The sequence below is a fragment of the Empidonax traillii genome, unplaced genomic scaffold (genome assembly GCF_003031625.1).
Source record: "Empidonax traillii isolate 1590-97213 ecotype Southwest subspecies unplaced genomic scaffold, ASM303162v1 scaffold165:size1224784, whole genome shotgun sequence".
NCBI lineage: Eukaryota > Metazoa > Chordata > Aves > Passeriformes > Tyrannidae > Empidonax > Empidonax traillii.
The window spans coordinates 532,148-546,224 of record NW_020955358.1 but is presented as its reverse complement, the minus strand read 5'-3'; the positions used below and the strand labels follow the sequence as shown (position 1 = coordinate 546,224).

The 14,077-nt window shown below is 43.0% G+C and overlaps 1 protein-coding gene across 5 annotated transcripts in view; it reads left to right on the top strand.

Annotated features, from left to right (window-relative positions):
• Positions 1–11,764, top strand: part of LDLRAD4 (low density lipoprotein receptor class A domain containing 4) — a 276,972-nt gene extending 265,208 nt beyond the window's left edge. For 3 of the 5 annotated variants that reach the window (XM_027885363.1, XM_027885367.1, XM_027885365.1), the window contains 2 exons: positions 8,764–8,817; positions 10,095–11,764. In XM_027885363.1, coding sequence (XP_027741164.1) covers positions 8,764–8,817; positions 10,095–10,637 — 597 coding nt within the window. In that variant the 3' untranslated portion in view covers positions 10,638–11,764. The remainder of the gene's footprint in view (positions 1–8,763; positions 8,818–10,094) is intronic. The other 2 variants (XM_027885364.1, XM_027885366.1) reach the window with 1 other exon arrangement.
• Positions 11,765–14,077: the final 2,313 nt, after the last annotated feature.

Genomic DNA, 14,077 nt, shown 5'->3' with positions numbered 1-14,077 from the left:
GAGCCTGCTGTGGAGCTGCATCCCTGGCAGTCTTGGAAATTGGCAGCTCTCTCCTTAAAGTCAGCTGTAAAGTGTGACAATGCAAGGTTCTCAAAGCTCTTGCTTAGCACATCGCCTGTGCCCTGTTGCTGGGGTAAATATCTCTTACCTTGGAGGCTGTGGAGGGGGGCTCCTCGAGAAGGAGCTGTCTCCTTGAGGAGAGGTTGCCTCATTCCTTAACACTTTGATAGTGTAGGAATGCTTAGCTCTAATTTGGTTACAGATGAAACTGAAACTGTCAAACCTTAACCTTGTGGACTTCAGGGCTGGAAAAATTGACTAGATTAATTTGAATGTTGCTTTGAAATGGACACTGTAATTCAAGAACCACACTTCTGTCTGAAAAATATTGGCTATAATTGCTACAAATGCTTAAAATGAAATAGTTTCAGATAACTGAAATGCATTTTCATCTTCACAAATCTTTTAAAACTGCAGTAAGCTGTAAAATGCATGAAGTAACCCATTATTTCCTTTGTATGGTTCATTAGTATTGTCTGTTATCAGAGGCAGTGGTGGGATTTTTTCTCTTGTGCACAAGGGAGAAAATATCACCTTCTTGTGAAGAAGAACATGCAGTTTGGCAGCAGGAACTTGCAAGCCACTCTAGTATCCAGAACTGCTGTTAAATAATTTTTAAAACACTGACTCAGTTTCAGTTTGACACCCTTATAAGTAATGATAATCATAGCCATGTGAGCACTTCATGGGTATTGATGATTGGATGGCAAGAACTGGTTACTAAGTTTTCTGAAAGCCTTCTGGTATAGGTTTGTCATCACTATTACTCATCTGAATTTCTGATAAGCTGAAGCTGTTCTTACAAGAAGGCCATACTTGTAGGGGATGAGGCTTTAGAGGTCTCTGAGTTCAGATGTGAAAGACATTGAATTTTACTTTGTCTTGGGTGTTAGAAGGCAATTCTGTTAGAAACTGTCTGTGCAGTACAAACCTTTAAAAGCAGCTTGTGGTGCATGAGGGTCAAAAAACCTCTGTGATGAAGAACTGAAAATGACCGGTCTGTTCTCATTGTCCATAGTGGAGTGAGTCACACAAGAACAGATAGTGTGAGCAGTAAGATGCAGGCTAGATTATGCACTTTTAAAATGCATTTATTTTCTCAACAGGCAAGCCTTGTTCTGTGTGCATGTGCTATCCATAAGTGGATTCTCTTCCAAGTGAATATTTCTTTAACAACATATAGACTCTGAAAACTTAATTAATTAAAATTAAACTAAAAAATTTAAATGTCTATTAACTGCTAATGTCTGAAGAAAATATTAGCCTGACTCAGGCCTTCTGTTGGTGGAGAAATAGTGAATGGAAATAGAGGAAATTCAGATGTATTTCTTGAAAACGGTAAAGCAAATTAATTGACTATTAGGTAGTTCCTGTGGTGAACTATGAATTGAATACCCTGTCATGTAACTGAGGTAGCAGAAGTGTATGAGGGTGTAGAATCCAGTCTTTCCTGTTTAGATGGGGTGCCTTTTTTTTTTTTTTGTCCTTTTGTTGTCTTGAATTATCTTTTCTTCAAGCCTGTCCTATTTCTAGATAATCATGCCTTCCAACAGCTAAGTGGTGGCTGAATTGCACAGGTTTCTGGCTATATAAAGGCTAACTATTGAAAGGTATCTTGCTTATTCTGGTTCATCTACAGAGTGTAGTGATCAGATGAATTAGCTGCTGCCTTTATTGCCAGCCTCACACCTGTAAAACTCATGGGTCAGGCCTCAGAAATAATGAAATAAAAGGTATTTGTGGGTTTCTTCTTCTGGTTGAAGTACCTTAACGTTTAGAAACAAACAAACAACAAAAAACAAACAAAAATACCCAAACAAACATCCCCAAACAAAACAAACAACTTAAGAAGTATTGGTAATGAGGATTTCAACTTCCAGGCCAAGTTGGAAATTAGAGTATTAAAAAGATGAAGTATCACTGTAATCACAAGTGTTAGTAACATTTGAAAGACAGAAAAGGGACCCATCATAGAATAAAAAGGTTTCTCCTTGACAAGCCCATGCAAAAAAAGTCGTTGTGTATGTGTCCTGTCGGTATGCTTTTCTGGACAAACACTGCTCAGGAGTAGTGCTGTGGATGCTGCCTGCTGAGGATGCTGCCTGCCCTCTCCTAGCGAGAGGCTGTTAAACACTCCAGCCCTGTTCAACATTAGCAGAAGTAAGAGTTTTGTGGTCATAGCTGTGAGAGGTAGAATGATGCTGAGTGACAACCATGTTGATGTGAGTGGCAACCTGAAATGAGCCTGCAAGGTGCTAAATGGTGTCCGTATCACAATGGATAAAATATTGAACAATTTCCCCCTGCTGGCTCGTCCATCAGCAGTGTTTGGCTTCACAGCTGGGAGCAAGCCAAGGTTTGCAGAACACCTGAGAGGGATAAGAAGGCTGCAGGGTGTGGAATATACCAGGAGCATGCTCAGGGCTGCTTCACTAGGACTACACAACCTCTTGTGTGGGAGCAACTGATGCTGCTGGCAGTGCTGAAGGGTTTTAGGGCAGAGACATGTGGGGGCCTTAGAAGGGCACATCCATGTGCAGGATATGTGTGTCTGATATCCCGGGGGAGTTAGGTGTTGCAGCATTGCTGGCTGTGTTGCTGCTAACCAAAAGCATCCTACTGGAATGTAGGTAACCTCAGCTGGGCTGCTGCTGTGGCACTCTGCTGTTTGCTGGGACAAAAGATAAATCTTGCTTCGTGATGATTAACTCTTAATGTCATCACCAGTAATTTCCAGGGGAACATTGAGGGGAAAGAGATTAACTAAGTGACTTACAGGGAGGTACTTAATGAGCTTCTGATGTTCCTAAAGTCATTCCTTCTCTCCATCCTGGTGGCTTCTGTCTTTGTGTTGTCTTCTTTTTATAAAGTGGATGTTGAAGAAGTACTGAACAGTTGGACTGCCCCAGGCCTACTCCTGGCAGCAAAGTCCCTGCATCCATCACATAAGATGCTCAGCCCGGCCAACCCCTGCCTCCCAGCACTGAGGGCAGCACTGCTGCTAGGGATAGTCAGCTTGCATTAGAACCCACATTGATAATGGTGGTCTGTAATGTCAAGTTCCAGGAGCACAGCTTAAGAAATACTTCTCTCTGTCCTGTATCAGCTGTTTCAGAATAAAAGATAAACATCATGAGGGTGACAAAAAATACTCAATAATAATTGACAGCTCAGGGATTTGTCAGTAATTTCAAACATTATTCTTTCCTGTTGGTCTTTTAAATTATTTCCTACTGATTTTGGCATTATTCCTTTTGTTCCCTGCTGGTGTCCCTGGTCCACTCATTCTCATTTTCTTACTGACATACGCAAAAGAAAGAAAATCCCACTGGGAACAAGAACCCAGTCTACAGCCAGGAGAGAGTGTAAGTGCTGTAGACTACCCTGCTTTGCCAAATCTTTTTGTTTCCAGTCATCAGTTGGCAGGGACTAGACCTGTGCTGTATTCTCCTGCTGTCTCCTTGAGGGACACAGGCTTGTCTTTCCCTCAGGGAGTGCTGCCAGGAGGGACAGTGTGCATGGCTGCCATACTTTGAAGTCTACCACAGTACAGTCAATGTATCTTTAATAAGGGCGGGATTGTCTAGGAAATCTGCAAGTAGGACGAGAAGTGAGGAGCCCTGGCTGTGGGTGGCTCCTGACTCAAGTGTGTCATCTTGGCAACTTACTTCATCTCCAAAGGAGGAAGGGATAATAGTACTTACTCCCTTCAGTTGAGTGAAATGAAGATTACGTGAAGTGATGAAGTGCTGTGAAGTTGAGGAAATAAAAGTTTTAAAGCATTAAGTAACAGAAATAATTGCAGTAAGTGTAGGGAGGCAGATTACATGTGAGAGATTTGGCACTCTCCATAAATCTCCAGTGCTTCTCCTTGGTACCATGCACTGCTCTGCCAGACACTGTCACCTTTCCTGCCCTTGAGGAAACACAGCTTTTAAGGGAACAAGCAGTCCTGCTGGAATACTCATCATTCAGTTGGGGACAGCACAATAGTTTGTTTTGCATGTGTTTGGCAGGGAAAATGTTGCCATCTTCAAAGCTGCGATGGTCTGTATCACACAGCAGGAGACAGGGAGGAAGGAGCCCCTGTGCCTTCCTGGAGCGTTTTTAACAAGGCAGTGCTTAAACGTGGTGTACTGTACCACCTAGGGCCAAAATAGGAAACTACACTGCTGTCTGAAACATTTCATTTGCAAAAGAAGCATGTATATTTGTGTGTGTACATTAATATATGAAAAAACCAATAAAATAAAAATCTGAGGGAGAAAAGAGGGACCTTCTTAATGATTTTTAATGCATTTTAAACAATGGAAAATTTACTTTTGTTTCTCAGGAAACATAATTTCAGGCAGACTTCTGTTTCTCAGGAACTTTAAAGTGCAGAAAGCCTGAAAATCTCCTTAACAGTCAGTAAAAAAAAAAAAAAAGTTTGCATTATATGGAATTGTCATGGTTTAACCTCAGGTGACAACTAAGCACCACATAGCCATTTGCTCCCAGCAAGAATCAGGAAGGTAAAAATGAGAAAATCTGTGGGTTAAGATAAAGGCAGTTTAATGGGTAAAGCAAAAGCTGTGTACACAAGCAAAGCAGAACAAGGACTTTGTTCACCATCTCCCATGTGCAGGCCAGTGTTTGTCCACCTCCAGGACAGCAAGGCTCCATGATGTGTAGTGGTGACTTGGGAAGACAAATGCTATTAGTCAGAGTCCTCCCCTTCCTTCTTCTTCTCCCATTTCTGTATGCTCAGCATGATGCCATATGGTGTGGAATGTCCCTTTGGTCAGTTTGGGTCAGCTGTCCTGGCTGTGTCCCCTCCCAACTCCTAGTGTACTCCCAGCCCTCCTCGCTGGCGGGTCGGGGTGGGGTGGTGAGCAGAAAAAGCCTTCACACTGTGTAAGTGCAGACACATCCCTGTGTTATCAGCATAATTTTTCTCACAAATCCAAAGCATGGCCTCACACTACTGTGAAGAAAGTTATCCCTGCTGAAATAAGGGATCCTTTTACTTTATTATAGTTTGAGAAAATTTTCTTTCTAAGTGTAAATTTTTAGCTATAATGTCTCAAGAGTTAAAAATTGTTCTTCTGTTAAGTGTCTTTCCTGCTCAGCTGAGGCAGTTAGGTGTGTGCTCCAGTGTTTAAAAATGTCCTCAAAAAGTCATCTTCCTAGACTGTTTAATTCTAGAGGCTCTGAACCTCTGTAAAATACAACATAGCAAATTATCTTAGGCTTATGCAGTCTCCTAAGCTCTATATACTGAGCTAAATAATCATCACCATAAGATAATTCTCCATAATTAACTAATCACTCAGCTGGATTTATTAAATGATGCTGTTACTTAAAACCTAATCACAAAATTAATTTCTGTAAATTGTTATGAAACCCAAAAATGGCAAAGGTCAGCAGAAGACATAGGTGGATCCCTAAGATTGTTCTTGCTCGGTGTTATTTGTAGGTGCTAGGATTTTCATTCCAAAGCCTAACAATGTTAAATATTAATATGGTATAGATAATAAATGTATAAGCTTTCTTTCCCTGTTACTTCTAAATATTGAAGCTCATGCCTGAAGACTTTTAGTCTCTTTAAGAAGGAGCAAGTTGAGGCAGCTAGCTACTGAGTAACTATAAGAAGCAGGTAAATGAGGTACTGCCCACATCAAAAAATGGGTAAATTGCTTTTGCTCAGGTTTAGTCTTTATTTGTGCAAACCTGAGAGCTACTTGTACAAATCTCTGGGCATTTGGTGTGAGGAGAACTGCCAGCAACTGAATGTGGGAGCTGGGAAGTGCCTTGTCGGCACAATGCTGGGTGGTGTGGTACTGGGGCTGGAAGTGTGTGCCAGGCCTGATGGCTGGTTAGCTGTGGTGCCAATCCATATTGCTTGTGCCTGCTTTTGTCTTGCTCACAGGGCGAGAAGTAGGATGAGAAAACGGGGGAAAGAAGTTGAAAGTAGTTTTTTTAATCGTTAGACCATTCTACCTTGGTATTTTGAGACGGAAAGAGAGAAACAATATGAGGAAATATAAGTACAAATGCTGTCAGTTCTCATATGATTTTCACTGATCTGAATGCAGGGAAGTATTTTAGCTGTCAAATGAAGGTTTGTAAGTAAAGAGACAAGGAAAAAGCAAGAAATAGCACTTACCCTCAGTGTAAGTCACCCCAGATTGTTCATGGTAGGTGCATCACATTATTTCTTAAATCTGCATCTTGGGAGAAAAAAGGGCAGGCATATATTTTCCTTCTGCAACACTTTCTTCTCCTCTCAGCCCCTCTACATCACCCCAAGAATAGTGGAGTAGATGGGTGCCTGCCTTTGGGTTAGATTGTATCTACCCAGTGCAGAGGAGGAAGGATTTCCCTGAAATCCTTTAAGGTAGGTAGTAAGTCTCATGTGGGAGATGCAGCAATTTCAAGAGGACAGAGATTCCTATGTTGGGTCAATTAGTCTGGACTTAGTGATGAGCAAATGCTGTACTGTGGCACTGGACCGACCATGTATGCATGGTGAGGTTGGTCTGCATGTGCTGTGTGAGCCTGGTATTTTTGAAGTGTGGGCATGCCAAGCACATGTTATCCAGCCATCTGCCTGGGGAGTTCTGGCTCCTGGGATAAGATTTTACTGGGGGTTGGCTACTGCCAAATGATCTGCTGCTCTATGCAGAGGAAACCTTAAGGAAGGGGGTAGATACAGGTAGTCTGTGTGACATACTGTCACAGAAACCATGTTGTTACACATCCTTGCCATCCTAGGGATCTCACAGCCTTGGAGTTCAGCTGCATCCCAAGCTGCCTTCTCAAGTAGTTATCCCAGAGTGGGAGTAGTCTCAGGCTCCTTTGGTCTGATACTCTTCGTGTGACTATCCCAGTGCCCTGGACACACTCTGTGAGGTCCTTATACCAGCTGCAGTGCCTCCTCTACTGGGATTCAGGCATCAGCAGTAGAAATAACAGACAACTCCTCACTTCCAGCAAGTTGTTTCTGTTAGGCATGTCTGGTACCAGATCTGAGTGCCTTGGCTCAGCGAGCAGATCCCCATTCCAATCACCACGCAAGGAGTTTTTCTCCATATGCTGCACCCTCTCCCTTGGCTCTTCTTACTCTCCTGTCTTTGGGGAGATGGGCCCTAGGATGGGAGTTGTCATTTCCACATCAGGAACTGCTTTTCGTAAGGGAATTTAACTAATGTGAGTGGTGGAGGTAGATCTTATTTCATTCTGGGTTGGGTCATTGATTTTGCGTTTTTTTTTTCCTCTCTTCTGAGCTTGAACACATTAAAGGTGAGACTAAGACCGTTGCACTAAGCATAATGCTACACACTGTCATAGTTTTCAAACCATCCCTGAGGAATCTGCTCTTGGGCTGTGTATGGCCTGGAATTCAGTGGCAGTTAATTGAGAACTTCAGCTTTGACTAATATGTCTTACTAATAGTTGCAACAGGCTTGAAGCCTGTTGGGTCAACTGCTGATAACCTGATTGTCTTTACTTGTGCAGACATACCCTCAGATATTTCAAAACGAGGGCATCTGGGTGATGGAGAAATGGAAAAGAAGGTGGGTAGAAGTATATATATATATACTTTCGTACCAGGCCCTTTGCAAAGGAGAATACTTGGGGAAGTTGCAAATAATTGCAATTGTCAGCCTCCCTCTACCTCTGCTCTCTAAAGCTACAGAAGAGGAGTGTACCAGTTTTGTTATTCAGAGCATTTCCCTTAACAGCTGAATCCTGTGGGAGATTCCTCTTAGAGCAGCTTTCCTCTTTGGTGGACTCTCCTGACAAGATCACAGACGGCTTTTGGTCTCTGAGTGTCATGATGAACATCTAGTTGGGTCTATTTTTATGTCTGAAATATGTTGAAAGATGGTATGGTGAGAAGCAGCAGTACAGTACTCTATACATGGTAATGCTTTTGGGGACAGTATGCATCTTCCTTCCAGTTCTTGAAATTTCTTTTATCTGTAAAACTTGAATTAGCATTAAGAAAATAGTCATGACCGTACATTATTTTGATTTTCTCTTTGTGCACCAAGATTGGAGTTCTGGGCTTTATAGTTGCTCTGATGTGTCCTTTTCAGCTTCAAAATTTTCCAATAATACATTCTTTGCAGGAGTTACTGCTACTCTAAACAATTAATTAAGAAAAAAAATGGTACACCTTAAGCTGTTTTCCCTTATTGACATACTGTTCTTCACCCTTTTATTCTACCCTGAGCGCTGGTATGATGTCAAAACACCATTCTGAGGCATGAGAGAGAAAATACTTTGCCTGAGAAGGTAGAGAAGTTGTTGAAGAGGGGAAATGGTGGCTGAAACCTCAGCTGCTTAACTATCCTTTGTCATGGGAATTGAGCAACTGACAGTGTTACCAGATGATACCTGGGTTTAGCATGACTGTCACTTCCCCTAAGATTAGAGACACCAGGTTTTGTTGTGAACTGTTTTGCCCCTGGTGTGTAATTGGGATCCTGGCTGGCAGGTCAGCTTTGTCAGACCTGCCAGCCTTGCTGACGTGGCCTCATCATGGGTTGGAGGTGACAGGTACCTGCTCAGCATGTAAGTGCTGAAGTATCTCCTGTCATCTCCGCTTGTTGCCACGTTCTTCTAGCTGTGACCAGCTTGCTGCATTCATATTGGGGCAAGATGGTGATGTGATATATTAATTTTCCTCTTTTGTTGTTTTCTTCCACATTTCAGGAAGGGTGCTTGTGGCCTTCAGAAAGCTCGGTTTCGCGCCAGGGTGCTTCAGAGGTACTGACAGATTTCTGACTATCTTCACCAATGTGCTTTCCCTTTCTCCTGTAATGTGTATTTGGTTCCTTTCAAAAATATGCACCTGCTTTTTAAAGAAAGCTTTTTCAGTGCAGTTCATGTAGTCGTGTGAGCCTTTCTTAGCTCACATTTCATAAATACCTGAGACCTTTTCATTAAAACAGTGAAATTCTGCCTGCCTGACACCTCATTTCCATCAACAGCTACCTGTGTCATAGTAGGTATTCCCAAGTAAGTGATGGAGGTGTGTCTCTTTTATGCAGTGGCTCAGCAATTTGAGATCCATTGGAAGCTGGGAGACTAGTTGCTCTTGTCCCAGAATTTTTCTTAGATTTACAACACATATTCAATCACCAGTGTCTCCCATCTTCCAGCTACTATAGATCCCTGGTCTGTGTAATAATTTGTGGGTGTGTTTTGCTCTGAGTGATCCAGTGTCCTGTGACAAACAGCAGAACTTTCTGATGGTTGACCCTTCATCGGAGAGGGTCATGGGCTGAGAACCAACTTGGATCCAAAAAAGAGAAGAGCAGTTTGGTAGATCTGGCTCTGAGAAGCTGATGTGTGTGTGGATCTGGGACAGAGCAAGTGAGGAGCAGTAGCACCTCACAGAAGTCTTGAATTCTTCCTTTTGTAAAGCCTGATCTTCTCCAGGGTTTAATATACATAGGGCATTTTTTGCATTCACAGTGCAGAGGCTTTGTAGGTCCTCTCCAGGGGCTGAGTTCTGGCTGAGAACTGAGGGGAAGAAGGACACCTGATATACTCTGGTAGTGAAGGCGTGAGATATGCTGGGCCTTTACAAAATGTACTGAAATGACCATCTGAATTCTTTGCTAATGTGTAGGGTATTACATTAACTCTGAGTAGGAGATGGAGGCTCAGACTGCAGCTGAAATTCAGTACTGGGACATGGTTGTAGAACTAGTCAATTGTCAAGACTAGAGAGAGTTTATTTCCTTTGTTTAGAAGCAGAATAACTTGCTTTCGCTCTGGATGTTTTAATGTCAGAAGGTGTGTTGGGTCTTGGTCTTCCTTCGTGAAGCTGTTCTCAAGTGTGTTAGCTCCTTCCTGCACCTCCTACCTGTTCTCATGCATGCATGTGGCAGCACGTGTGCACAGTATCTGCTGGGTTTGATCTCTAAGACGGGTGGCAAAGAGAAGCATTCTGCGTTTTATTGGTTCTTTGTAAATATGGAGCAGCCACAGCGCTTTGCTCAGATGCGGAGTCACGTGTGTCTCTCTTCCCATTTCAGATCATGTATGCTCCAAGGTCCAGGGACAGGTTTACCACCCCATCTTTTATTCAGCGGGACCGTTTCAGTCACTTCCAGCCCACTTACCCGTACATGCAGCATGAGATTGACCTCCCTCCAACCATCTCCCTCTCTGATGGGGAAGAGCCACCACCATACCAAGGCCCATGCACCCTGCAGCTCCGGGACCCAGAACAGCAGATGGAGCTCAACCGGGAATCCGTCAGGGCACCACCCAACCGAACCATTTTTGATAGCGACTTGATAGACATCTCGATGTACAATGGGGGCCCCTGCCCACCGAGCAGCAATTCGGGCATAAGTGCAACCAACTATAGCAGTAATGGAAGGATGGAGGGACCACCCCCGACATACAGCGAGGTCATGGGGCATTACCCAGGCTCCTCTTTTTTCCATCACCAGCACAGCAACGTGCCTCCTTCCTCGCAGAGGGGGAGCAGACTTCAGTTTCAGCAGAACAATTCAGAGAGCACAATAGTCCCCAGCAAAGGCCAAGACCGGAAACCAGGAAACCTGGTCTAAAGTTACTCGCCCAGGTGCATTTGAGCTGAAGACAGGAGATCCAAGCAGGGTGGTGGAGGAAGACCCCCCATGCTCCGGTGCACAATGTTGTTACGTTTCACGTGGTACAACTTAGTAAAACCAAACGTGCAAACCAGTTCTTTGTTTCTGATTCCTTTCAGGGGAATTGCATGCAAAGCAGATTGAAAGAAATACAAACTTCCATTCAGTTTGTCTATGAGCAGTGTTTCGGGGGAGAGGGGGGGATATATTATTTTTTTTTAATAAACTATTTCAATTATTTAATTCTAAAAGTTAACTTAGCACAGAAATGAGGCTTGTACAGCCTGTTTTATACTCACTGAATGGCTGAAGGAAGAAGGTGGTTTTGCTAGATAAATGGGGGAAGAATTGGCCAGTTTGCTTTTTTTTTTTTTTCTCCCATGGTGTGGATTTTTTTTAATATGAAACAAAATTCCTGTTCTGTGTGCCAAGGTATAAAGTTGAGAACTTAGATGAATGCAAGGAATTAATTTGTGTTGTGATAAATGTGTTTTAAAAGGTTGCACTATCTTAATGTTTTAAAAAAATATATTATGAGGGAACTGTTTTATGTGAAGTTCTTCTATATGTTGTCTTTTCACCTGTGGAATAATGATAGAGCTCCAGAAGTAATCTGGAGGAGTTTCCCCCCGCCCTATCCCCGGGTTTGTTAGAAAATGGGGACAGGACTTAGCCTAACATCTCTTGACTTTTACAAATCAAGAAATACAGGGACAGTTGTCTTTGCAATAATTTGCGTTCAAATAACAGTGCATCAGTGAAGTGTCTTGGAAACTTTTGGATGGAAGAAGACAAATATGAAATCCCAGCATTTTCCATCACTTAAGGTTTAGCTATTTTGCAGTGTAAACTATTTCTTTTGTAAATGGCAAAACAAAAAATCCCAGATGTGTTAATTTGTATTGATTCTAACTAAGTGCTGCCATTCTATTCCTTTTCATAATGCAGTATCACCAGTACTTAACCGTTTTAGAAATTTTTGTCCTCACTGTAGCCTGAAATGTATTTAGTTACATATCATGACATTATGCAATAAATTGTTTGAAAATGCAGGGTGGGTTTTTTCCCCTGCAACGCTGTTAAAATACGTGAGACTGTTGTGCTTTTCGCTCTCCATTTCATCCTTTTAGATGCTGACGTTCAGTTCTGGAGATCCATCCTGTTGAAGTGAAGGGGGACTTTGTATCTAAAACTCCCCGTGCTGTTTCTGCAGCAGCACCGAGAGCCTCCATGACAGTGTTACCGACTTCTGTGGCATCCCTGGCAGTGATGTGGGAGCGCCAGTTATTTCTCACTGCAGACTCGTTTGCTCTGGGCCCTGTTGCAGAAACCCTTCTCCGTGCGTGTCATCTGTCTGACGCCAGCAGGACTGCACTCGTGGGTAAAGATGACTCACATGTTAACCAAGTGTCTGTAAGCCCTGATTTTGCTATAACTGGTCTGAAGAGTAGTTGGAAAATGTTACCTTGCCTGTATCGTGGCGTCTGGGGTATTCCTCCACCGGCTGTTTCCATGTGGAAGCACACACGATGCCGGAAGGCGGTTGACAAATGGTGATAGTGGTGTGACAAGCACATGAAAAAGCACAAATTGCACTTAAAATGCATTTCGGAAATGGATTTAAAGTAAGAATCTTTAGAGTCTTAGCTTGAATAGTTTCTAATACATAGGTGTATGTGTGTCATAGACCTTTCCACTTTGAGATCTTTCACTTTTTTCTAATTTCCTGAGCCTTGTGCTTGGTTTCGGGCAGCAGCTGCTGAGTGCCCAGAGGGCACCGTGGAGGAGTGGAGGAGTATTGTGCCCTGGTCCCATGGCTGGAGGCTGAATTTCTGTGGGACTTCTGTACACCGGGGGCTCTGATAACTGAAGTGCATCTTTGATCTATGCAGAGTTTTAATGCCAAAACAGTGTGTGTGTCTGTGTGTGTGTGTGTTTTATGGGCCTCAGTGTAGATTTGTTTTCTTCATAAGATAATTTGGTTTTATTCTAGTTTAGAAAATGTTTGTGTAACTGAGTATGCAGCTCCATTTGTCTCTGTAATTGTTATTTTGGTCTGAGTCATGCTGGTAATGCAGAGTAAAGCTGCCTTTTAATGTGTGTATTATTTGAAGGGAGAGATAGAGATCATGTGATGGGGTTCACGTATTTTTTTTTTTCCACTCAGACCCACAGGACAGGTGATGGTCAGTCAGCTGGGGCTCTCATCGTGTCTGGTTCCTGGGAATAAAAGCTGTGAAATTAGATTTTTGCAAACAACCTATAAGCATAGTTCTTAGTTAAAAACAAACAAAAGAAACCAAACAAAAAAAACAACAACAACAAAAAAAAACTGAACAGAAGACAAAAGCAGCAAATGTTGGTTTTGGTCTTCAGTGACTTTTGTCACTTCGGGAGCGAGCCTTTAAGCCAGAGAATGTGTGTGCCTACACAGATTCTGTGCTGTTGCCTAAATGAGGATTATTTAGCCGAGAAGCCTTCAGGTGAAAACAGCTGGAACTCAGTTGTCATGGCAGAGCACACCTGGACTGGGCCCTGGGCTTGGGCTGGTTGAGTATACCAACTTTTCCCCATGTGCAAATCTCAGCAAGGTGAGCCTTGAAGTTCCTTCAAAGTCACCTCTTGGAAATGTACTTTCTTTGAAGATAGCCCTTTGCCCTCCTTTGCCATCTCTGCATGCCAGTGGTTTTATGCACTTCCCATTAACATTGTCCAGTATGCTGTCTCTTTATTTTTCTTGGCTGAGAAAATTTTTCTTTGCATGAAAAATGTAACCTGTTTCAGTTCCGTAGAAAAGATTAGTTTAAAAATAACTTAGTATTTGCTCACCTAATAGTTGCATTTCCTCTTGCATCATCTCATTCTCATCATAGAATATGCTGGGTTGGAAGGGACATCCATCAGGATCATTGAATCCAACTCCTGGCCCTGCATAGGGCACCTCGAGAATCCCACCATGTGCCTGAGGGCGTTGTCCAAACGCTTCTTGAACTCTGTGAGGCTTGTTGCTGTGACCACTGCCCCGGGGAGCCCTTTCCAGTGCTCAACCACCCTCTGGGTGAAAAACCTTTCCTTGATATCCAACCTAAGCCTCCCCTGACTCAGTTTCATGCCATTTCATCAGGTCCTGTCACTGGTCACAAGAGTGAAGAGTGCCTGCCCTTCTGCATCCCCTCATGAGGATGCTGAAGACTGCAATTGAGGTCTCCCCTCAGTTTCCTCCAGGCTGAGCAGCCGCTCCTCATACGGCTTCCCCTCAAGACCCTTCACCGTCTTTGTGGCCCTCCTTTGAATACTCTCTAATAGCTTAATGTCATATTCTGCTTTTCCAGATGTAATGTACAGACAGGATACCTCTCAGCTCTGGAAGTGTAGTCACATGTTGACTTGCTGTAAGT